This window comes from Haliotis rufescens, unplaced genomic scaffold (assembly GCF_023055435.1).
Source record: "Haliotis rufescens isolate VD_foot unplaced genomic scaffold, xgHalRufe1.0.p SCAF_16, whole genome shotgun sequence".
Taxonomy (NCBI): Eukaryota; Metazoa; Mollusca; class Gastropoda; order Lepetellida; family Haliotidae; genus Haliotis; species Haliotis rufescens.
This window is the reverse complement of record NW_025963846.1, coordinates 4794803-4820593: the sequence shown is the minus strand read 5'-3', so window position 1 is coordinate 4820593 and position 25791 is coordinate 4794803. Positions and strand designations below refer to the sequence as shown.

The following is a 25791-nucleotide window of genomic DNA, read 5'->3' as shown; positions in this document are numbered from 1 at the left end:
TCGGCTGCTCAGTCTTCGAAACACAAAGCTAACACAGCCCACCAATTCATGTTCAAATTGCTTCTGAAAATTGAGGAAGGACGAAGTTCGTTGTCCCTCGAGTCGCCACTTTGCACGTAATTACAAGTTAGTGGCAGTGTGTCCGCCTCTCGCGGTGCCTCCTGCTACCGCCGATCAATGGACGCAGCGTGCACGTTACGCGGAAGTAGCAGAGATGAGCTACAGCGCGATCTCACCAACACTACTGTTGAAAGAAGCTAAGAGATGCTCGAGCCTGCAAGAAAACACGACAGGAAATCTACACTGCTCCGCTCCGCGCTGCTATAGAGGAATGCCAGCGGTGTTTTAAAATAGACAGATTACACTTCTTGCAAAACTAGCGTGTGTGCTGTGTCAGTGGCAACGACGGAATAAGTTACCTTGGCCAGTGCCTGATGTGGTGCCAACTTTGTCCTAGTCCAACAATGCACACAGACAGGTAAACAGCGACCAAAGCTGCTGCAGCCACACGTGGATACTTTCTCTAGGGGGAGGTGAGTAACGTGATAAGGCAACGGTGCCACGCCCTAGATCTCGGGTGCATGGGGCTGCATGATCACGTCAGATTCTTGGCATGAGTTTCTTTTTAAAAAAAATGTTTCATTCAGAGCGATGGTGTGGTGTTCTCATACATACATACCTATATATGGTTCAAGGTTCTGATGGGGTTTAAGTGATTTAACTATTTACTGGGATGAATTTGTGATGACATGGCATATTTTGGGAAAATGTGATCAAACTTTACAAATATGTATTCCAGACTGTTTTTTTAATAGCTTTTCAAAAGCATAGCGACTATTGCGTCGCTGGAACACAATTGACCTTCGTTTAATGTAAATAGTATATCAGGTAGCAAATATGTTTCCGGAGCGCAAATATCAACATACGCGAACATCTGTTCCAGTGTGTTTCTTTGATTGCCGTGAGCGTCTATACAAGCCTCGCTCCTGTCAACGTTATCATGCTGTAGTAGCCCATTGTCATAGATATCTACTCAGCCGCTTACGTCCATCGTTTACCGCATGATACGACAGGCGCACATATCAGCGCTGTATGCTACGGGCATGAGTGCAGAACTTATACGTATGGCACCTGATCTGTTTACACAAGTATTCCTGCATGTACCTTTAGTGCTTAAAAGGCCATGGACATGCCACTTCAAGGATGCCATTACGTTGCACTACGGCACGTATTTGATTTACGGCCTCTGCATAATAAATGGACCTGGATGTGCCGTTAGAGTAAACAAAGATATCCTGTAATAGCAAGAACGCTACGCTAAAACTTAAAACCCTCCTTGCCCCGTTAATAGTTTTGCGTAAATTGAGGCCTGTGATATGGACGAGATACTCTCTAACGAGGGAAGTTTAGCTTCGCCGCAAAATACTGAGCAGAGAATCCCCCACCCTCCCAGGTGTGCCCCTCCCCTCCCCCAACCCCTTCCAGGTGAGTGGAAGGAGGCTCTGGCATATCAACCTGCCAGATGGTCTGAGGTACAATTACCACAGGTACCTCAAAGGTTTACCAGCAACATTTATTAAACATAATTTATTAAGACATCGAATTGAATTTATATGACTACTATTGCATCACACATATACGTGTGTGTAATAGGTAAAGCTGGCTAAATTAACTGTATAACACTACAATTGTGCCGGCCGATATATGAAAATACGTTGATCATAGGCTTTACGGTACGGTGATGTGTATTACGTCAAGGCGATGTGCTTGTTAGGAAGAGGCTGGAACTGTGCTGCACATTCATGCACGTACATTCTGACCTTGACCTCCAATATGCTGCACGTTGTAGTAAGACAGAGAGTACGATTGTTGAGATCTGCCGCCGCGCTGAGCGAGGAGAGGGTGGTGGAATTACGCGTGCTGACGCTGCAGTTTACATGCACGTGCCCGTGAGCAGTATGCTCACGCCACCGATAAAACTTCTAGAAGAAAATAATCAAGACGTGAAATACACCCTCCCTCCCTTGTATCTTTATAACACAGCTCGTGTGCATAAGGACTTTTTGAACATATATTAATCCGGTCCAAAAAGCCCTATTTTGTGAATGTTGGTAGTATACAGATTCAATTTAAAACAATTCAAAATGAAAATAGCTTCATAATATAATACTATTTATACAAATAATGTTTGGAGCAATTTTTATCATATGCATAAAATCCCCATTGCCTAACGGACAGGTATATAAGTTAACCGTTTGATTGGCATTCTGACAGGGATATAAGCTAATCTAATATGATGCATAAACCCCATTGCTAGACTGACATGTAAAGTACAACTTAATGGATTAACCAGAAGTTGTTATCCTGAAAGTACGTTTTCTTAGGTTTATCAGTTAATTCGATGCATAAACCCCATTGCCTGACTGAGAGGTACATCAGTTAATATGATGCATAAACCTCATTGCCAGACTGACAGGTATATCAGTTAATGTGATGCATAAACCCATGGATGGACTGACAGGTATATCAGTTAATGTGATGCATAAACCCATGGATGGACTGACAGTTATATCAGTTAATATGATGCATAAACCCATTGCCTGACTGACAGGTATATCAGTTAATGTGATGCATAAACCCATTGTCTGACTGACAGGTATATCAGTTAATGTGATGCATGAACCCCATTGCTAGACAGACATGTATATCAGTTAATAAACCCCATTGCCTGACTGACAGGTATATCAGTTAATAAACCCCATTGATGGACTGACAGGTATATCAGTTAATGTGATGCATAAACCAATTGCTAGACTGACAGGTAATCAGTTAATGTGATGCATAAACCCCATTGCTAGACTGACAGGTATATCAGTTAATAAACCCAATTGCTAGACTGACAGGTATATCAGTTAATGTGATGCATAAATCCCATTGCCTGACTGACAGGTATATCAGTTAATAAACCCAATTGCTAGACTGACAGGTATATCAGTTAATGTGATGCATAAACCAATTGCCTGACTGACAGGTATATCAGTTAATAAACCCAATTGCTAGACTGACAGGTATATCAGTTAATGTGATGCATAAACCAATTGCCTGACTGACAGGTATATCAGTTAATAAACCCAATTGCTAGACTGACAGGTATATCAGTTAATGTGATGCATAAATCCCATTGCCTGACTGACAGGTATATCAGTTAATATGATGCATAAACCCCATTGATGGACTGACAGGTATATAAGTTAATATGATGCATACACCCCATTGCTAGACTCACAGGTATATCAGTTAATATGATGCAAAAAATAACATTGCTAGACTGACAGGTATATCAGTTTATATGATGTATAAACCTCATTGCTAGACTGACAGGTATATCAGTTAATATGATGCATAAACCCCATTGATGGACTGACAGGTATATCAGTTAATATGATGCATAAACCCATATGCCTGACTGACAGGTATATCAGTTAATATGATGCCTAAACCCCATTGCTAGACTGACAGGTATATTAGTTAATATGATGCATAAACCCATTGCCTGACTGACAGGTATATCAGTTAACGTGGTGCACCGACCCCATTGCTAGTCTGACAGGTATATCAGTTAATATGATGCATAAACCCATTGCCTGACTGACAGGTATATCAGTTAATGTGGTGCATGAACCCAATGCTAGACTGACAGGTGTATCAGTCTTTATGATGCATGAACCCCATTGATGGACTGACAGGTATATCAGTTAATGTGGTGCATAACCACCCACTGACTGACTGACAGGTATATGTAATCAATAAAATATATTTAAACACACAGTTTTAGGTTTACAATCAAAAAGACAATACAATAGGTCAAAAAGGTGGTAGTGGCAATGTGTATGAGACCCAAGAATTAGTGTACTCATGAATGTTCAGAATAGTGTCACTGTTGGGTGTCTTGAGTGAGTGAGTGAGTTGGGTTTTACGCCGCTTTTAACAGTATTCCAGTTATATCACGGCGTGTCAGCTTAATGTGAGGAAAGCCCGAAGTGATGCAGGTCTCAGACGTTTACCACTTTGGTTTGGGTGTCTTGAAGAGACATTTCTCCGTCCTGGAATCCAGAATAGTGTTTGAAGCTGGGTAGGATTGGGCGTTTCCAAATAGGTATCCAAATCACAATTGTCAAGAAGATTAGAAACACGGTCAGGTCGACAAAATTCCTTGTCGCTTTTATATATCTTCAGCTAGCGTTAAGACACTGTCTTATGCAGAATCTTCTCGAACGATCAAGTCTGCCATGTCCATGTATACATTGTTGTTGTTGTTTGTTGTTTTACGCCGCACTCAGCAATAATCAACTATATGACGGCGGTCTGTAAATAATCGAGTCTGAACCAGACAATCCAGAGATTGATATCATGAGCATCGATCCTTGCAATTAGGATACCTTGACATTTAACAAGCAAGTCAGCGAGCCTGACCACCCGATCCCGTTGGTCGCCTCTTACGACAAGCATAGTCGCCTATTACGGCAAGCATGGGTTGCTGAAGATCTGTTCTACTCCGGATCTTCGCGGGTCTTTCATGTGTACAACAAGGACAGGTGGCTCTTAATTCTACTGAAACAAAGCCATACTAGAACGTTGTGAAAGAATGCTGTGAAAGGTTTCTTTGAAATGGACGACTTCTTGATGTACATGCCACACTCTATCAAAGGCACGTAAAATATATGCAACCTGCCTAATTAGTAAAACTGCATTTGTGTGCTGATCCAATCAACTGATTCTGGGAGGAACATCCGTCTTTGCCCATGATACGCTTGATCTCAAGATTAAACTCTGGCAAAGAAAACTCCACCTCATCAATCTCGGATTTTTTGTTCCTCACCTTACAAAGAAAGTCAGTGAATTGTGATTAGTGAACACTTCATGGTTCATGATACTTTGTGGTGTCTAAATTCACCACTAAATGTTGCAATGTCAATAGCATGGCCTGGGTTTAGAGAATGTTTTCTGCTGCTTAACAACTGTCTTTGAAAAGCAACAAAACAGAATGATCGATGCTGTTTGCATCTTTCTATAACAAAACACTACCATCACCAATGCCAATTGCATAAATAGCTTGCTTAAAAGTTTTCTTAAAATCTGGTGCTTAAAAGCCTGAAGAATTCATCAGTATGGCTTTTATTTTTTCAAAAGCTGCGTGGCAGTGGTTGTCCGAAAGAAGTTTTTTGTTCTTTTGGCCAACAATTTAGTGAAAGGCGCCTCTGCATCAGAGAAATTCTTGTTGTCAGAACTTGGAAATTTGCAATAGGTTGTACCAGACATTGACCGACTACATGATTCATTCGTCCCACTCCAGTCTCTTTATCTTGGCCTTAAGTGACGTCATTGATGAGGCGTTGATAGGTAGCCAGTGCACTTTCCAACCCAAATGGCATAACCTTTTACACATTAGTCCATCTCGTGTAGCAAATGTGTTTAAATCTTCTTGGCACTTTCAGTTAGTGGGATCTGGTAATACCTCTTCAAAAGGTTAAACTTTTTCACAAACTTAATTGACAAAATCAATCCTTGGTATGAGGAACGAGTCTCAAGTTTGGTTATAGAGTTCACCCGTTTCAGATCAGTAAAACATCGGTAGGTGTTGTCAGGATACCAGGATGTCTGGTGAACTCCTCTCACTGTCACCTGGTTCTATGATGTTGTTCTCCATCATGTACTTGACTTCTTTTCGGAGAGGGGGCACGGGTGGCCCAGTCGTCTAAGGCGCCGTGATTCGATGTGCAGAGTTGCGTCCCCTAGGCACGCCAGAAACCTATGATTGTGGGTTCGAATCCCGGTTCGCCCCGATTATGTTTCTCGGTTTGTCAGCACCATACCCGTGCTTGTGGGTTTCACCGAAGTGGTAAACGTCTGAGACTTGCATCACTTCGGGCTTTCCTCCCACATTAAGCTGACACGCCGTGATATGACTGGAATACTGTTAAAAGCGGCGTTAAACCCAACTCACTCACTCACTCTTTTCGGAGACGCTCCAACTTGAGTTGGCTCATGCGATACGGATGTTGTTTCACAGGCACTGCATTACCTACATCTATGTCATGACTAAGTTGGCACAACCAGGAACATTCGGAATCAAATGGACTAACACGTGGATTATATCTGGCAACTGTCTCTGTAATTCTTGAGTAAGGTGAGCTAATATCACATCAAGAATGTTTATCAATTCAAAACGTTTAAGCCTATGGCTGCCCTTCTCATTCAAATAATTAGACATCACATGATCGCTGTAAATTCAGAATTGCATTCAAAACTGGCCCTAGGTACAATATTTGGTTCACCATACAATATAATGTGATGCATTTTTAACAGGGTCAATAACGTTTAGTCGCACATTTGCAGACCTGTAATGATATTCATTAATTATATTCAAATGACTAAACTGTTTTTGTTTTTGATGGCCTGGAGTTTCATGCTTGATCTTTCAAATGCTTAAGTGATCCCCTAACCTGAGACCAAAGACTTACTCAAAGGGACTGAACCACAACAACTCCTAAACTGACTCCCTAGCAGTAAACAACAACAAATGAATGACTTCTGCCCACCCCTTCTAAATCCTGATCGTATTGTTTTGTGTCTGATGGAATATCTCCATGCACATTGCGACTTAAGGTGATGAGCGTCAGATTTGACCTGTCTAACCCCCAATTCATACATGACCTGCTAGAACAGCACCGATGGAAAATTTGACTGTTGATTAAACTTCTTTGGATAAGCCAACTGTGGTGAAAAACGTGATCAAAGCTTCAACAATAACTGACGCAGACGAGGTCAGAATTCTTATCCCTGGTTTTGTCAAACCCCCAAAGACCAGGCAAAGGAGCATCATGGGTCAAACTCATCACTTGACGAAATCACGAGGGAACCAGAACTATCTGTTGAAACCTTAAACTCATTTTCAGCAGAAACTTCTGGAGGTCTCCATTTTCTAATCAAGACACCATATTGGTAGTAGAAACAAAAGAACGAACCTTGGCAGCATCTTTGAAAGAAAGTGCTCATCCAATGAGTACTTTAATTTCAGGATCAACACCCCGTGAAGACATGGGCTGCGTTCGAGGGAGTACACGGTCAGTTCGACCGTACTGCTCAAAACCAAATTACTTTGACTTCAAGAAAAGGCATCCTGAATAGAACGATCCATGTAAGTACGAGCAAGATCATAAGAGGCGTCATTCTCGTTTAAACTCTCCTGGGAGATCCTAGACAACTCTTTCTGAAATGATTTAGTGCTCTCAGAAGTGCTAACTTCAATGCTAACGCATGGATCAGCCAATGCTTTGGACCCTGGTAAATCATTACCAACAAGCAATTCAGTACCTGGATTGGGGGAGTTTTAGGCACCAAGTTTCATTTAACCTGACACTAATCTGACTGCAAAACAACAGAATGGAAAAGCGTACCAGTAAGTCCACCAATGTCATCTTATAAAGCATCCACGTTAGCAGAAGACACTTTTGAATGGCAAGATGCCCTCATCAAAGACTTGAATGCCCTGTATCCCTCAGACATGACATTCACAAAATCATTGGAGAAAGGTTTGTGACTGATGTTTGTCCTTGAGCATACGGCAATCAGAAATCTACAGTATAACAATGTCTACATCCAATACCGGGAGACAAATATGAATCCTGTTTTGAACCAACTGTGGTATCTGTCTTCTTATGGGATGAACTATACAACTTGCTCGGGCTCGAACTTGTCTGAACAGATGTAGCTGGTCTCTCTTGACCTGAATTACCCGACAGACCTGATCATGACCTGACCTGAAATTCCCCTGACAATTCCTGAAAGTAAAAATACTGTCTGAAATTACCCTTATTAGTAACCGAATAATCAGCTGTTAAGGTTGCACGATGGTTTAACTGATCCAAATGAGTTTAAATACCAGCATGCACACACTGCTTGAAATCTTACACGAAGTCAGCTGCCTCAACTTGTAAAAGGTCTGTACAACATCCTTCGTTAAACATTACCTATCAAACAAATTTTCCTTTACCCAAACTCTGCATAAGTATCATTGAAACTTTTCTTTCACTGCATACATATTTTGCCGATATGCTCCAGGGATCAATGTGTACAAAACAGCCTTTTAGAGTTCTTTATAACTTGAACGAACATCAACTGAGTTTTGAGTTGAGTTTTGCCTTTTAATACACTTTACAATTACATTGTTACATGCTATTTTGGCTATTCCAAATATGTTGTAACCTGCAACCTGCAAAAATATGTTTTCAATTTCTTTTTTCTTTGAAAAAGAGGGACTAATCTGACATTTTTTGTTACATCAAAGGAATTTTGAAAATGTGATGAATTATTTCTGTTTCGCAATTTCATTTCCCTCAATCTGACTTCTCTTTCCTCTCTTTCTTTTTACAATTCTCTCTTCTCTTTATCTTTGTGAGACCACCTCCGTGGTCTAGTGGTAGAGCGTCCGCCCGGAGAGCGGAAGTTCCGGGGTTCGATCCCCGGGCGCGTCATACCAAAAGACGTTAAAAGATGGTACTTGTTGTTACCCTGTCTGGCGCTCGGCATTAAGGGGCTAAAACAAGGACTGGTCGGCTCGGAGTCAGTATACTGTGTCTGAGTGGGATATTCATGTTAAACTGCGGCATGGTATAAATCGGCATCAGTCCGGACTAGTACAAGCAGCCACACACACACACACACATGCATGCACGTCGCTATATAAGTGCAATAATCTTGGATGCGACGTTAAACCCAATTTCACCTCACCTCACCTTAATATCTTTTTGAAACTCCAATTCTTTCAGTTTTAGTTGTCTCTCTTGTGCTGTCATGCTATCAACCACTGAATTTAGAGGTTATTTTAATATATATGTAATATTGTTGGCAAGGGATATTCTATCACGTTTTCTTTTAATACGTTGTGGAGAAATTTAAAACAATTTGCAGGAATTAAAGCCGAAATCATGATTTTATATTCAATCGCCTTTTTCTGTATATTATCCTTATCAATTAATTATACGTGTACGTCACAGGGAGAAAATCATGACTTGGTAAACCCACTTAGACGTGATGCAGTTATCTATATGTATTCCCGCTTAACCGGTTGATCGGGAGTGTCCTAGTCAGGTTGAACCTCAAACACGTCTGTATCCACACCGTAATTTGAACAAATTTGACAGACCATGAGTTCGAAATTATTTTTATTACCAAGTTTAAATAAATAATGAGGAAAAAGTTTCCTAGGCAGGACGGAAGGACTAAATGCTCCTCGGCTGAGATCCGAAATAGAAACTGTCTTAAAAGGGGTTTCAATCTCAACAATATAATCAATATTGCTAAATTGTACAGTTACGTTTTTTTGTGTAAATAACGGATTTTTTCCGTCCTGCATTGTGACTGAAGATAGGATAATGGATTTCAGAAAGCCTTTCTTCAACACTGCACCGTTTTTGTCTTCAACGTTGAAAGAAAAATTCTGTATTATGATATTGTTTCATTATATTTTATACATTAAATATTGCATTACGTTAAATCGTCTCGTAGAGTATGGAACTCAAAGGAAATATCGTTATTTGCATCCATAGAAACGAGAAAGACGCTGGAACCTATTGATCACCTGTGTCTCAGATAATGAGCTGTAATTTGTTGAAGCCGTATACGGAGATGTATTCCACGACCCTATTTGTGAGTTCCCCCAAATCTACTTCAACTTCGGGGGCATTGCAACTTGCCTCGTTAAACGTGTTTCATAAACATGATCAAACCAAGTGCATTAACATAACAGAAAGTATTCACTTGTTATATAAACTTCAAGTATTTTGCATCTAGCTCATGTTTGTCTGACGTGTAATTGAGCACCAATATCAACAACCGCGTTACGCAAGCACCGTCTTGTGCAGTGATAACTGACTGTTATCAAGGACTGTTAGGTTGTACTTCTACTACTACTGTTACTATAGGCTTTTCATGCTCAGTTTTTATTTTTTTTAAATTGAAGTAATTTTCAGCACGTATTTGATAAGAATAAACAAGTTAATGATTTGTAATTGACTTTTTGGAGGTTTGTAGTAATGTTTTACAGCGCAAGCGTATACTTTTTGTAATAACTGATTTTTAAACTCTCCCTGAACGTCTCTCTCACATCAAGTCTCAGGAATCTGTCGCTGAAGATAGATCTATTCTGACACCAAGGATCTGGAATCTGTCTCTAAAGGATAATCTTCTCCAACATCAAGGATCTGAAGTTTTGACCGAGTATAGCAGTTTTCTGACACCAAGGATCTGGAATTGGTCGCTAAAGGATGATCTTCTCCAACATCAAGGATCTGAATTGTTTGCCGAGTATAGCAGTTCTCTGACACCAAGGATCTGGAATCTGTCGCAAAAGGATTATCTTCTCCAACATCAAGGATCTGAAGTGTTTGCCGAGTATAGCAGTTCTCTGACACCAAGGATCTGGAATCTGTCGCTAAAGGATGATCTTCTCCAACATCGAGGATCTGAAGTTTTTGCCGAGTATAGCAGTTCTCTGACACCAAGGATCTGGAATCTGTCGTTGATGATGGCCCTTCTCTATATCAACGTTCTTAATTCTGTCAAGAAATTGAAATTTGAAAAGAGCAATTGAATCTCATGAAATCTGGATACGAAGACATAGGTTTGTGAAAATCTGGAAACTCTGGCTGGAGACAACCCTCTCTGACATCAATCATCTTGTATCTTGAGACAACGTTCTGTGAAAACCAAGGATTTCCCCCAGAAGACAAACGTTATTTGGTACCAAGGATCTACACCTGAAGACAAGAGCTCGCTTACATCGAATCTTCTGAAAATAAGCGTTCTGCGATACCAAGGATCTCCTCCTGAAGTCAAACGTTCTCTGACATCAAGGATCTCCCCCTGAAGACAAACGTTTTCTAATACCGAGGATTTCCTCCTGAGAACAAGGTTTTTCTGACACTCTGCTGAATCCTCTGCTGGAGATACGTTCTCTGACACCAAGAATCACCTCCTGAAGACAATAATTCTCTGACATAAGGGATCTCCCCCTGAAGACAATCATTCTATGACATCAAGGATCTTCTTCTGAAGACAAAATTTCTCTGACACCAAATATCTCCTGCTGAAGACAAACGTTTTTTTGATATTGTGGAATCTGTCACATGCGTTCCAGACATAAAGGATCGGCGTGGAACGTTGCATATAATAATAACCACTGCTTTCGATGCCCCGAAAACGATTGTTGACAGTTCACCGTTATAAAACTGAACAATTTCCTACTGTCACGAAATTTAGAAACAAACAGATGTGATGGATGGGTTAACTCCACATTTGGAGCGGTGAGGCAGCCCGGTACACGTGGTTAAAGTGTTCGCTCGTCATGCCGAAGACCCGGGCTTGACTCCCAGCATCTGTGAAATTCATTTCTGGTATCCTCCGCCGCGATATTGCTGGAACATTTGGTAATCAGTGACAACGTACATGCTTTCAAAACTATAGGACACCTTTGTAGCATCAACAGCATGGCTCTGATGAACTACTGACAGACTAATGGCCACACTTGTTCATCTAGTAATACACATAACAAATGAGTATAGGACATCCCTGTTAATGCGTTCTGTTATTCTCACTTCCAGTACCATGCCTCTAGAGCTAGCTCCATAAGCTGCATACTGGCGGTACCTTGTTCTGATAACAGCGTGGATGTTTAAGAGCCAAGTGATATCACCGCCTCGTTCTCTGCCATGTTGACATGTGTCACTAATCCCTAAAATGCAATACGTGTTACTCCAATGTATTCTTTAAACAACATTTACGATTAACACTGGTGTTGTGGAGTTAGCGAACACCACAACCATGTTGTTTCGTATCCGTGAAAGTACAGTAAACTACGGTTATAACGAACTCAAAGGGACCACTCATTTTAGTTCGTTATAACCGTAGTTCGTTATAAGAATATATACAGTATATATGAAACAAATGGCAGGGACTAAAAATAAGTTCGTTATATCGATCAGTTCGTTATAAGCGTGTTCGTTATAAACGTAGTTTACTGTATATGCAAAAAATATTTGTATTAATGAATTTCCAATGTTATTGACAGATAACATAAATAAGAAAACTTGCCGAATTATGCAAAATAACTAATAGTAAGTAACACTTCAACTGAATATACACAAAATACCATTAAAACTCAACTAAGTGGATGTAGAAATGTTATATATTGAAGTATTTCGTATGTATGTGTCTGTGTTACTCCTATACCGGCAATTGCAGTGATGAGGTACAGGCAGGTAGCCTCAGCACATCATAGTGCTAATTAGGATTTTTTCATAAAATGCGTCAGGTTATTAACACAGTTCGCAGCCTTTTTGACAAAGCGTCCGCACCAAAGGCCCGGGTTCATTTTAACACTTGGGTACAATATATGAAGCCCATTTCTGGTGTCATCGCTGGACTATTGCTAACAGCGGCTTAAAATCAAACTCGCTCACTCACCCAACGCAATGCCAGCAACGTCTATTTGTGGATGATGATTCTTGCAAAGGAATAGCAGAGATATGCAGTCATAATTTTATGATCCCAGTGTTAATAGGATGTTTGAGATTTCAGGAAGTACACTAGATATACTCTGTCATATAATCAATTCATACGGGCCTATGGCAGGTGATTAGTTTATCAGATCCAGCGACTACATTGATTAACAGACTCATACCTTGAAGTCAGGGGATAAATAATTATATCTCGCTCCCACAAGATCAGTCGGCGATATTTGATGTACTGGATATGCCGGGGTTTAATCAAAAGCTCGCTGTAATTGGTTGTCTTTCTTTGAAGCTGCTTCACTGTTAAACATGTGTATCAGCGGAGCAATAGATGTCGGGGCAGTTCAATACGTGTGTATTTGATTTCAAACCTGGGCATATTTACTTGTTTCATTGAATTCTGTTAATGTGCAGCAAATCAAACGCGGCGTTATTACACCGAATACTTAATGATTATGTTTGAAATCCTTTATGACGAATAACCTGTCTGATAACGTCCAAATGTAATAACGCTTTGGCGTTGAAGTTGGTGCCATCTTTGAAGCTGTGTTACTTTCAAACTAAACTGCCGGATAAAAGAAAGTATACACACATGTTTGTTGGTGGATACAATGGAACCAATAAGATATGGTTATTCGATGATGATGATGATGATGATGATGATGATGATGATGACGACGACGACGACGATGATGATGATTCCGACGACGACGATGACGACGACGACGACGATGATGATGATGATGATGATGATGATGATGATGATGATGATGATGGTGATAAATTTGATATGGGTATCATAGTTGTGTTTTGGACCTTAGATTTGAAGTGTTGCACAGACTGTCTTCAGCCTTGTAACATTTTTAGTCAAATCCAATTTTCAAGTGTATTCTTTCTTGTGCCCGACAGTAATATCGTTACCTTATGCTGGAAAGCTGGGTGTCCACTGCATGATACTGAGAAATAAAGACGATAGTGAGGATTCCTATTGTCCGGACACTTAGCAGCAGCTACCGTATCCCCGCATCCGTTCGACGTTTAAACAGTTTTCTATATCTCACTACAGCGGTCTACGGAGCATCCCGTTAGAAAAAAACCCATTGTAATGTGTGTTGTTTGATCCCCGACTGGCTACAAATCATAAAATATTTTTAAACTCTTTATACCGATCACTTTCTCAATTAAATGCATTGCATAATCCATGAAATTTCCCATCCTACAATTTATTAACTGAAGACTATTGTGGGGGAAAATATTTTCACACGTTTGTGTCGGTCGTGTCTAGGTATACAGTTTACTCACAGGCGTTGCATAGTCACTTCAAGTAAAATTAAGTGTTGGAGCCCTGTACCGCATGCCCGGGGCCTATAGAAGGAACAAGAGGCAGTACTGTGTCTCAAACTGTATCGTGTCATAAGTTCGACCTGTTTGCGGGAAAGTTCCGTACACGTTTAGACACCGCGTTATGTAGCGTTATCCTTAGCTTACGTTTCTGGTGAAGAAAAAGCCTCGTGGAACTGTGCCAACTCAGTGCCGTCATTTTCATTCTCCAACCATGACCTACTCAGCTGTGCGGAAAAAAACAGCTGATTTTTAATAGTTCCTCACACACTGGCTGATGTGAACGAGGCGGTGGTGATTACAGAAGACCGCCGGTAGCACACTATACCAGGATCAAAGTCTTTCAGTGACAATCCTGATGAGTTCGACCCCCTCCCGTGCGTCGGCCACGCCCCCGGGTGCAAGCAGTTAAGAGGGAGGAGTAAACTGGTGGGGGTTGAGATCAGCTCGACCCTCCTCCACTGTCTTCTGATTACAGACAATCCGCTCGTTTTTTTCACAATGGTCCTTACTGGATATTAGTGTAGGGTTGAATCTGTTCAGGATATTTCTTTGTTCTACTGAAAGTCCTTTGAAAACTGTAATGACCCAATCGCTTGGATTAGAGAAAACGGGAAAAAGGGCCTTGCTTTGGAATTTCATTATATTTCTAAGGCTTCGGTTGAAACGCGAACTTTGAATTGATTGGATACAAGTAGCTTGAATCTTCCTTTTAACTTTTAACCGTCAGCCCTCGAACTTTGATGATCTCGGGTGGTCCAGTGGTCTATTGCACCGCAATTCACTGTGGAGAGTGACGTCCCTTAGCCGTCTCAGGACCCGCAGATTATAAGGTTTTATCTCAGAGTCTGTTTCGTTGTGAACCTTGGTTGAACACTAATCTCCGCTTGTAGGTTTCATCAAAGTAAATAATCGACAACCCACCAGCGCACGTGTCCTTGTCTGTCAACCCATACTCTAACCAATGCTCGTCAATCTGTCAACCTATCTTCCTACCAGCACACGTCTGTCAAACCATACTCTAACCAATGCTCGTCAATCTGTCAATCTATCTTCCTACCAGCATACGTCTGTCAACCCATACTCAAACCAATGCTCGTCAAACTGTCAAGCTATTCTCTCTCCAGCACACGTCTGTCAACCCATACTCTAACCAATGCTCGTCAATCTGTCAATCTATCTTCCTAACAGCACACGTCTGTCAACCCATACTCTAACCAATGCTCGTCAAACTGTCAATCTATCTTCCTACCAGCACACGTCTTGTCAACCCATACTCAAACCAATGCTCGTCAATCTGTCAACCTATCTTCCTACCAGCACACGTCTGTCAACCCATACTCAAACCAATGCTCGTCAATCTGTCAACCTATCTTCCTACCAGCACACGTCTGTCAACCCATACTCAAACCAATGCTCGTCAATCTGTCAACCTATCTTCCTACCAGCACACGTCTGTCAACCCATACTCTAACCAATGCTGGGGCGGTCGGGTAGCCTAGTGGTTAAAGCGTTCGCTCGTCACGCCGAAGACCCGGGTTCGATTCCCGACATGCGTACAATGTGTGAAGCCCATTTGTGGTGTCCCCCGCCGTGATATTGCTGGAATATTGCCAATAGCGGCGTAAAACCATACTCACACACTCACTAACCAATGCTCGTCAATCTGTCAATCTATCTTCCTACCAGCACACGTCTGTCAACCCATACTCTAACCAATGCTCGTCAATCTGTCAATCTATCTTCCTACCAGCACACGTCTGTCAACCCATACTCTAACCAATGCTCGTCAATCTGTCAAGCTATTCTCTCTCAAGCACACGTCTGTCAACCCATACTCTAACCAATGCTCGTCAATCTGTCAATCTATCTTCCTACCAGCACACGTCTGTCAACCCATACTCTAACCAATGCTCGTCAATCTGTCAATCTATCTTCCTACCAGCACACGTCTGTCAACCCATACTCAAACCAATGCTCGTCAATCTGTCAACCTATCTTCCTACCAGCACACGTCTGTCAAACCATACTCTAACCAATGCTCGTCAATCTGTCAATCTATCTTCCTACCAGCATACGTCTGTCAACCCATACTCAAACCAATGCTCGTCAAACTGTCAAGCTCTTCTCTCTCCAGCACACGTCTGTCAACCCATACTCTAACCAATGCTCGTCAATCTGTCAATCTATCTTCCTAACAGCACACGTCTGTCAACCCATACTCTAACCAATGCTCGTCAAACTGTCAATCTATCTTCCTACCAGCACACGTCTTGTCAACCCATACTCAAACCAATGCTCGTCAATCTGTCAATCTATCTTCCTACCAGCACACGTCTGTCAACCCATACTCAAACCAATGCTCGTCAATCTGTCAACCTATCTTCCTACCAGCACACGTCTGTCAACCCATACTCTAACCAATGCTGGGGCGGTCGGGTAGCCTAGTGGTTAAAGCGTTCGCTCGTCACGCCGAAGACCCGGGTTCGATTCCCGACATGCGTACAATGTGTGAAGCCCATTTGTGGTGTCCCCCGCCGTGATATTGCTGGAATATTGCCAATAGCGGCGTTAAACCATACTCACACACTCACTAACCAATGCTCGTCAATCTGTCAATCTATCTTCCTACCAGCACACGTCTGTCAACCCATACTCTAACCAATGCTCGTCAATCTGTCAATCTATCTTCCTACCAGCACACGTCTGTCAACCCATACTCTAACCAATGCTCGTCAATCTGTCAATCTATCTTCCTACCAGCACACGTCTGTCAACCCATACTCTAACCAATGCTCGTCAAACGGTCAAGCTATTCTCTCTCCAGCACACGTGTAATTGTCACTCATCACACATCCGCACGTGTATATTTCACACGTCACTCATCAGCAAGTCTGTCACTCATCACACATTAGCACGTGTTTATTTCACGCATCATCCATCAGCACGTGAATCTGTCACTCATCACCAATCATCACGTGATAGATGGCGACCCAACCTACCGGGGACATGATAAACACAGCAAGCGCAAGCACCTCCTTCCTAGACACTGCTCAGTTTGTCCGCCAAGAGAGGAATTATCCGGCAGTTTATAGTACCCTGTCCTAAGTTTTACGAACTGTAGATGCAAATTATTTCAAAGATATCGTTGATCGGAGGAGATGAAGCCTGCTTCATTGAACTTGCAGAAAAAACTGCAACTTTATGGCATTCAGCGACGTTTCGATGTAGATTCTTGCTCCGTTATCAAGCTGGAGTGCAAGAATCTACGTCGAAACGACGCTAACTGCAATAAAACAGAAGTTGTTATCCATAAAGTTGTTATTTTTCTTATTTACTCGCCGGCTTCTTGAAAACCAATCAAACAGAACATGCAGAACTTGCAGAACTTGTAACTCCACTCTTTACATGCAGGACCCGTGAACATACGGGGTACCAAAGGTCTTCAGCAACCCATGCTTGCCGTAAAAGGCGACTATGTTTGTAAGTGGCGACTAACGGGATCGAGTGGTCAGACTCACTGACTTGGTTGATGCATGTCAACGTATCCCAATTGCGTGGATTGATGCTCATGATGTCAATCACTAGATTGTCTGGTCCAAGCTAGATTATTTACAGACCGACGTCATATAGCTTGAATATTGCTGAGTGCGGCGTTAAACAAAAACAAAAGGGCTTTACATGTAGGGTACGGATACAGGCCCTACTGCAAATCATTAAATGGCCATAATTACACGAAAAGCAAATAGGCTTGTATCATTGTAATACACGGGTACGTCCACCCTCAGACATTGTGCCATCCCTATGCCAACACCAACATTGTCGAGAGGTTAAAACGCACGTTATGAGCGTGATGCAGTGGTGTCACACAGTTGATGATGTTCCCGGCGTATCAGTCGCCCCCTTAACCGATGTACGTGAAGATCATCAACTTGCAACGCTCTTGCAACAAACTTACCAAGGCACGTGTATCTGTCAAGTGTAACAATCCATGCGAGTACCAAGAGTTGGCCATCAAAACTTATAATGTATTACCGTTATTCTGGGAACGTTTGCCTTGGAGACATATTTTAGACAGTACAGATCAAGCAGCGCGAGCAGATGTTTCGGGCCGACTTCCGCGTTGACGCAAGAGTCTTCGTGTAACGACACAGCGTCGTAAACGATGAGTAACGCGTTGTCGGGCCTTTGTTGTACCTGTTTTCTCCTCTGGAATGCACTTGAAAAGGCAGGCGGATTTTTATATTGTCTCTTTTCGTAGTAATTATTTCTTGAGGCAGATATTGCAAGAGGAGGCAGGGCGAGGATTGTGGAGAGTCTATTTCTCTCTTTGAGTGGCGTGCTAATTATGTTCTGGCAACATCGCTTAGTGGCGCAAGACATCATGGTGCCTGAAGTTTATAATGAATCACTGTTGTTCGAACAAAGTTTATATCTGGGATAACACCATCGCCCTAAAATTCTGGAAATAAGTTACAAATAATGGATAAGGTTACGACCATAGCGTGTACAAGCAGGGCGTAGTGGCAGCCGTTTAATCAGTATTTCGTATTTCGAGTAATTCAATATAAAATAATTTTTTAATTTGAAGTTTACACGATATACGGCTTTTCCATTGGACGAGAGGTCGGTCACATGACCGCGAAATTGACGTTCATAAGTGTATGAACGACACAATTTGACGTTCATACGTTTTTCACGAGATCGTGTTCTTGAAATGACGTAAACACTGACGGATTACTTCTACATTCCTGGGGGCGGTCGGGTAGCCTAGTGGTTAAAGTGTTCGCTCGTCACGCCGAAGACCCGGGTTCGATTCCCGACATGGGTATAATGTGTGAAGCCCATTTCTGGTGTCCCCCGCCGTGATATTGCTGGAATATTGCTAAAAGCGGCGTAAAACCATACTCACTCACTCACTCTACATTCCTGGGGAAACCCCTGGGAATTCCCAAACACGAAAACATACATAAGTGTTCTTTCTGATCATTTAGAACCTTTATTCTTGGTCTCAGCGTTTCAGTATACTTTGAGAAATGTCAGAGAGCGTGACTGCATGATTGTTCACGAATATCCTCGCTACGGCCTATCCTAATGAACAAACGAAGAAATGCACATCTAAACTATCGTGGTATCGACTCGATCCGTGTCTTTGGCTGACACTGACCGTCTTCAGCAATCTGTGAATTTACCTTAGTGTCTGTTTGACGCATCTTTATTCACCTTTCAATTATCCGCCAGTTGATCAATGATGAGTAACACATGTAACCGCCACAGGTTCATTAACAACTTCGGAAATCTCTCCCGTCACGTCGCAAGCTCCGACGTTCATACAGTTTGGCCCTCACTCTATGAAGGTTCATACTCCAATGAACTCACACAAAGTGAAAGTCAATTCTTAAGTGTCAACGCCAGATAATAATGAGTCCTCATTGTCTGCCGTCATTTTCCATTGGACGTACAGGGCAAACTAGTGAAGCATGGCGTATTGGTAACTAACTATACGGACAGGGCCTATTGCGAAATTCAGGCAGGACGTGTCGCACCTTGTGTGTCAGACAGAGAATATTGGTCAGACAGACGAGCAGTGTTGAGATAGACGAACAATGTTTCGGACAACACTAGATGTCAGATAGACGACCAGTGTTTCAGACAGAGACTAGCGGTCAGACAGGCAACCAGTGTTTCAGACAGAGACTAGCGGTAAGACTGACGACCAGTGTTTCAGACAGAGACTAGCGGTCAGACAGACGACCAGTGTTTCAGACAGAGACTAGCGGTCAGACAGACGACCAGTGTTTCAGACAGAGACTAGCGGTCAGACAGGCAACCAGTGTTTCAGACAGAGACTAGCGGTCAGACATAAGACGTAAGAGTTTTTATGAACAAACCGATGAAAGGAAAACGTTGTTTTCAAAGACCTACGTACGCACCAACAGCGAATATATACCAGTACTTGTAATTGCTTCCAGCAGGTGGCGTTAAAAGTTCACGTAGCGGAACTTACGCCTCGAGGAATTGATTGCGTTGGAATATGTGGTTTGAATTTTTTATACTATTTGTCGTGTATTAAGCGGTAAAAATTCTCGTGTATTGAGCGGTAATGATTTCTCGTGTATTAAGCGGTAATTATTTCTCGTGTATTTAGCGGTAATCAGAAATAGAAAAAGTGTGTCAGTTAGGTTTCTCATGTGACCCTTGTTCTTCATTAATATCATCAATATAAACATAGAGTGTACGTTTGTATATATAAACAGCACGACGTCATTAGGCCTGTACACTGAGCTTACACAGTGAGATGTATTTTCAATCGATAACCAGTTCAAGATGCCTGTCTTACTACAATGATTAGTTCGGCCTTGTTACTCGTGGCGTGTTGTCAATATCTAGTGAGAGCCATGGTAGCTGCAGTCGAGTTCAGCCAGAAGACCTGGGTTCGAACCCCGCCATATATAGTGCGTGAAACCATAGTTATGTGGTCGCAAATCCAGCCGCTTGTGTGAAAGTGTGTGTTGCAATACACCATTGTGTGTCAGTAACTGACTGTGTTAACATGATATATTTTTCAGAGTATGAAGTAAGCAAGAATGAGCCAGTCGTCACTTGACAGTTCCCCACATGAGGAGGTGGCGCTGCAAGAGTCTGGAAATATGTTCCCGGCTGATGTGGTGTGGAAGGTGAGGCAATCAGCGTGCCTGTCTGTATCTACCCGTGTCTCTATGCGTGTCTACCTGTGTCTCTATGTGTGTCTACATGTGTCTCTATGTGTGTCAACTCGTGTCTCTATGTGTGTCTACATGTGTCTCTATGTGTGTCTACCTGTGTCTCTATGTGTTTACCTCTGTCTCTATGTGTGTCTACCTGTGACTCTATGTGTGTCTCTATGTGTGTCTACCTGTGTCTCTATATGTGTCTACCTGTGTCTCTATATGTGTCTACCTGTGTCTCTATGTGTGTCTACCTGCGTCTCTATATGTGTCTACCTGTGTCTCTATATGTGTCTACCTGCGTCTCTATGTGTGTCTACCTGTGTCTCTATGTGTGTCTACCTGTGTCTCTATGTGTGTCTACCTGTGTCTCTATGTGTGTCTACCTGTGTCCCTATGTGTGTCTACCTGTGTCTCAATGTGTGTCTACCTGTGTCTCTATGTGTCTACCTCTGTGTCTATGTGTCTACCCGTGTCTCTATGTGTGTCTACCTGTGTCTCTATGTGTGTCAACTCGTGTCTCTATGTGTGTCTACCTGTGTCTCTTTATGTGTCTACCTGTGTCTCTATGTGTCTACCTGTGTCTCTATGTGTGTCGACCTGTGTCTCTATGTGTGTCTACCTGTGTCTCTATGTGTGTCTACCTGTGTCTACCCGTGTCTCTATGTGTATCTACCGGTGTCTCTATGTGTGTCTACCTGCGTCTCTATATGTGTCTACCTGTGTCTCTATATGTGTCTACCTGCGTCTCTATGTGTGTCTACCTGTGTGTCTACCTGTGTCTCTATGTGTGTCTACCTGTGTCTCTATGTGTCTATGTGTCTACCCGTGTCTCTTTGTGTGTCTACCTGTGTCTCTATGTGTGTCTACATGTGTCTCTATGTGTGTCAACTCGTGTCTCTATGTGTGTCTACCTGTGTCTCTATGTGTGCCTACCTGTGTCTCTATGTGTTTACCTCTGTCTCTATGTGTCTACCTGTGTCTCTATGTGTGTCTCTATGTGTGTCTACCTGTGTCTCTATGTGTGTCTACATGTGTCTCTATGTGTGTCAACTCGTGTCTCTATGTGTGTCTACCTGTGTCTCTATGTGTCTACCTGTGTCTCTATGTGTGTCTACCTGTGTCTCTATGTGTGTCTCTATGTGTGTCTACCTGTGTCTCTATATGTGTCTACCTGTGTCTCTATATGTGTCTACCTGTGTCTCTATGTGTGTCTACCTGCGTCTCTATATGTGTCTACCTGTGTCTCTATATGTGTCTACCTGCGTCTCTATGTGTGTCTACCTGTGTCTCTATATGTGTCTACCTGTGTCTCTATGTGTGTCTACCTGTGTCTCTATGTGTGTCTACCTGTGTCCCTATGTGTGTCTACCTGTGTCTCAATGTGTGTCTACCTGTGTCTCTATGTGTCTACCTCTGTGTCTATGTGTCTACCCGTGTCTCTATGTGTGTCTACCTGTGTCTCTATGTGTGTCTACCTGTGTCTCTATGTGTGTCAACTCGTGTCTCTATGTGTGTCTACCTGTGTCTCTATGTGTGTCTACCTGTGTCTCTATGTGTGTCTCTATGTGTGTCTACCTGTGTCTCTATGTGTCTACCTGTGTCTCTATATGTGTCTACCTGTGTCTCTATATGTGTCTACCTGTGTCTCTATGTGTCTACCTGTGTCTCTATGTGTGTCTACCTGTGTCTCTATGTGTGTCTACCTGTGTCTCTATGTGTGTCTACATGTGTCTCTATGTGTGTCTACCTGTGTTTCTATGTGTGTCTACCTGTGTCTCTGTGTGTGTCTACCTGTGTCTCTATGTGTGTCTACTTTTGTCTATGTGTCTACCTCTGTGTCTCTATGTGTCTACCTATGTGTCTACCTCTTTGTCTCTATGTGTGTCTTCTTTTGTCTCTATTTGTCTACCTCTGTGTCTCTATGTGTCTACCTATGTGTCTCAATGTTTGTCTTCTTCTGTGTCTATGTGTCTATCTCTGTGTTGTCTACGTCGCACCCAGCAATATTCCAGCTATATGACGGCTATCTGTACATAATCGAGTCTGGACCAGACAATGATTGACATCATGAGCATTGATCCATGCAATTCCGGATACGATGATAGCATTAAGTCAGCGAGCACAGTATCTAGTATGTCACTAGGCTGGCATGGAATTAATCCCGAAGGAGGTGATCGCTCATTTGTCTGCAGAAATTCGTTTATTTACAGACCGCCTCCATAAAGTCTCGTGTTGCTAACTGCGGCGTTTGGCACTTACACCCCCCCCCCCCCCCCCCCCCCCCACTAGGTCTATATAGAAAGGACGTGAGGTGGTCGGGACCTTTTGTCACCCGGAATCCCCACAACGGTTTGAATTAGAAAAAATGCTTGTTTGCATTTGTGTATAGTCTAGACGTTCTGAGGGAAGGTGGTGTAACCAAGGTCTTCATGCGTGTGCTTGTTAGGCCGAAGATCCGTATACACTAGGGAAAACACCAAATTGCTTGAAATTGCCTACCAATACGGAGTGAAACCCTGCTCACTCACTCAAATATCACTCACATCACACCCATTCACTCACTCTCGCATTTACCCACCAACCCTCTGTGTACGTTCCCCACTGAGTAATGGTACTGACTATCGTGTGTAATGACACTGTGTTGTATTCCAGGTGAACCTCCTCATCGCCTTCACCATCTGGATCATCCTGATGAACGGACTCCTAGTCCTGGGGCTGCTTAAACGCAAGGACCGTCGCAACAACACCTACAACTTCCACATCATCAACCTCGCCATGACCGACTTCCTGTTTGGCTGCACTGTACTTCCGGTGAAAGTGGACATGTTTGTGACTGACATGTGGAACTTCGGCGCGGAGATCTGCCAGTTCTGGCTTATGATCGACAAGCTTCTCACCACGGTGTCAATTCTAATTGTGTTAGTGTTGGTAGCGGAAGGCTCTGTTGACTTGGCGATCCCAGATCTTAGTCCAGGATCAACGCTGCCTCTGTGGGCTGTACTAATCGCCGGACCATGGATCATCGGGGCAGCGTTCATCATACCATTCTTCCTATTGCGAGCTGATTTCAGCAACATACCTGTCTGCAAGGCGGAGTTTTCCGATCTGGAGTTTGTCATTCCACTTGTCACGTTTATTGTTCCAGCCGCCGTGGTGCTGTGTCTCGCGCTGGTTATAATAATCATGTTGTTCCTACAGCGCCCCCCAGCGGCCATCATGCATTCTCAGGAACGCCGTAAGACGGTGCGACAACAGACAACAGCGTCGTGTGTCATCTCTGTGGTGTTTGTTCTTATGTGGGCGCCGTATGGTGTGACACAGTTCTTGTCTAGTCTAAATCTCGGTGGTCATCCTTCCTTCAACCTCATGCTATGGGTCGCCTATGCCAACTCCGCCATCACGCCTCTGCTATGGCTCATCCTCCCTGATGTGAGACGCGGGTTCCGGGACATGTGTTGCTGCTGCTGTTACTGTTGCTGCAGATCACGCGACCCAACATCATTGCCGCGATTGGAGGGGTCCAGCATGAGAGTTATAGAGAACAAATACTTTGTGTCAGGCAGACTAAGCAATATCCAGGAAAATGAAAGTCAGACATTTGTGTGACCCTCTAGAACATGTCTCCCGTGTACAGGGATGTTGCATCTATACTGACTGTTGTGAATCTGTGTTGTGAGAAGCTTCTAAGATGGATCGTACACCATATGGGCTGGCATGTATATACGTGATAACACCCTACCACGATCACTTGGGACGTGTTTGTATGTTGCATGTGGAGCCATTACATGAAGATGTGTTGTATGTTGTGTGAGTGTCTAGGTCAGTTATGCATATAGCTTGTAAACCTACAACGATGAGTGGACATTCAGCGCCTAACCAAACCCGATCTGCAGACACTCTAACATAGTGGCGGGAACAGTGGATTACCATGTCAACTACAGTTGGTCCCAGTGGAGACAAATGTTAATGGATACTTCTAGAAACCCCTCGAAACAGATACAGTTAGAGTGGCGTCGGGTAGCCTAATGGTTAAAGCGTTCGCTCGTCACGTCGAAGGCCCGGGTTCAATTCCCGACATGGGTACAATATGTGAAACCCACTTCTGGTGTTCATCGCCATGATATTGCTGGAATATTGCTAAAAGCGGCGTAAAACCATACTCACCCACTCATATACAGATAGCTACCTAGTTCCCCACGACCTCCCACACCCCACGCCCTCACCCACCCCACGCCCAAACACCACGAGCATCACGACCTAGCCGTTATATCAGCATTTGAGCGAGACTCTCATTACGGTGTAAGTCGAGTGCAAGCACACTTGGTACTTGTACATTTGCGGTTTATGTTATTTATTCATCGACGACAGTGCCATCTTCACGAGGCAAGGGAGTTAACTGACGACGAAAGTCCTTTTTCCACCCTTGCATAAAGAGGCTGGTATTTCTTGGCTTAATCGTAGCCCCACCAGTGTCCATTACGAGTTTAGTCCGTTCTATGTCCCTCCTATTGACCAATCAGATCCCACCCCACACAGCACTTGCATTTGCTTCAAACAAAATGGCGGCGCGCAGTCAAGACGATCTATTGTAGAAAACGGGGCGTACCTCGCGAAGTGCATCAAATCATTTGAGGACCCTGGTTAAAAACATGAAAGGATTTGGAAAATATCAGTCGACGCTTATTTGACAGTACACATGCTTTGCAAATCCCGCAGTCGACCGAAATCTGCAGGTTGAAATCCATGTTTATGATGTCAAGTTTATTGCGCGATATGGATTGGACTATGAATAGACTCGTTAGTCCAGCCAAAATGTAACTCCAGAATTTCAGCCTCGTTTGGCAAGGATGGAAACTGGACTTTAACAGTCAGTTAACTACCTTGCCTTGGGAAGATGCGACAGTGCACGACTACGACATTTAAGTTGTTACTTAGCTTTTTATTAAATGGTGGATTACAATATATAATTGTTTTGTGGTCTTTGACGGAATTCATATTGAAACTAATTACGTTCACGTCACATGACGCAACTGGACCTAACAATAGTCATAGGGTGAGTGAGTGAATGTGCTGAACGCCGCGTTAAATAGTTCTTCAACCATGTAACGGCGTGTTGGATAACTGTGGGAGGAAAGCCCGAAGTGATGCAGGGATTTGGGGAAACTTGCAGT

General features: G+C 42.9%; 1 protein-coding gene across 1 annotated transcript; it reads left to right on the top strand.

The window, feature by feature from the left end:
- Positions 1-25582, top strand: LOC124144249 (beta-1 adrenergic receptor-like). Its single transcript, XM_046513568.2, has 3 exons — positions 1-533; positions 20480-20587; positions 23273-25582. The coding sequence occupies exons 2-3, from the start codon at positions 20498-20500 to the stop codon at positions 24224-24226; spliced, it is 1044 nt and encodes a 347-aa protein (XP_046369524.1). The 5' UTR covers positions 1-533; positions 20480-20497; the 3' UTR covers positions 24227-25582.
- The last annotated feature ends 209 nt before the right edge of the window (positions 25583-25791 follow it).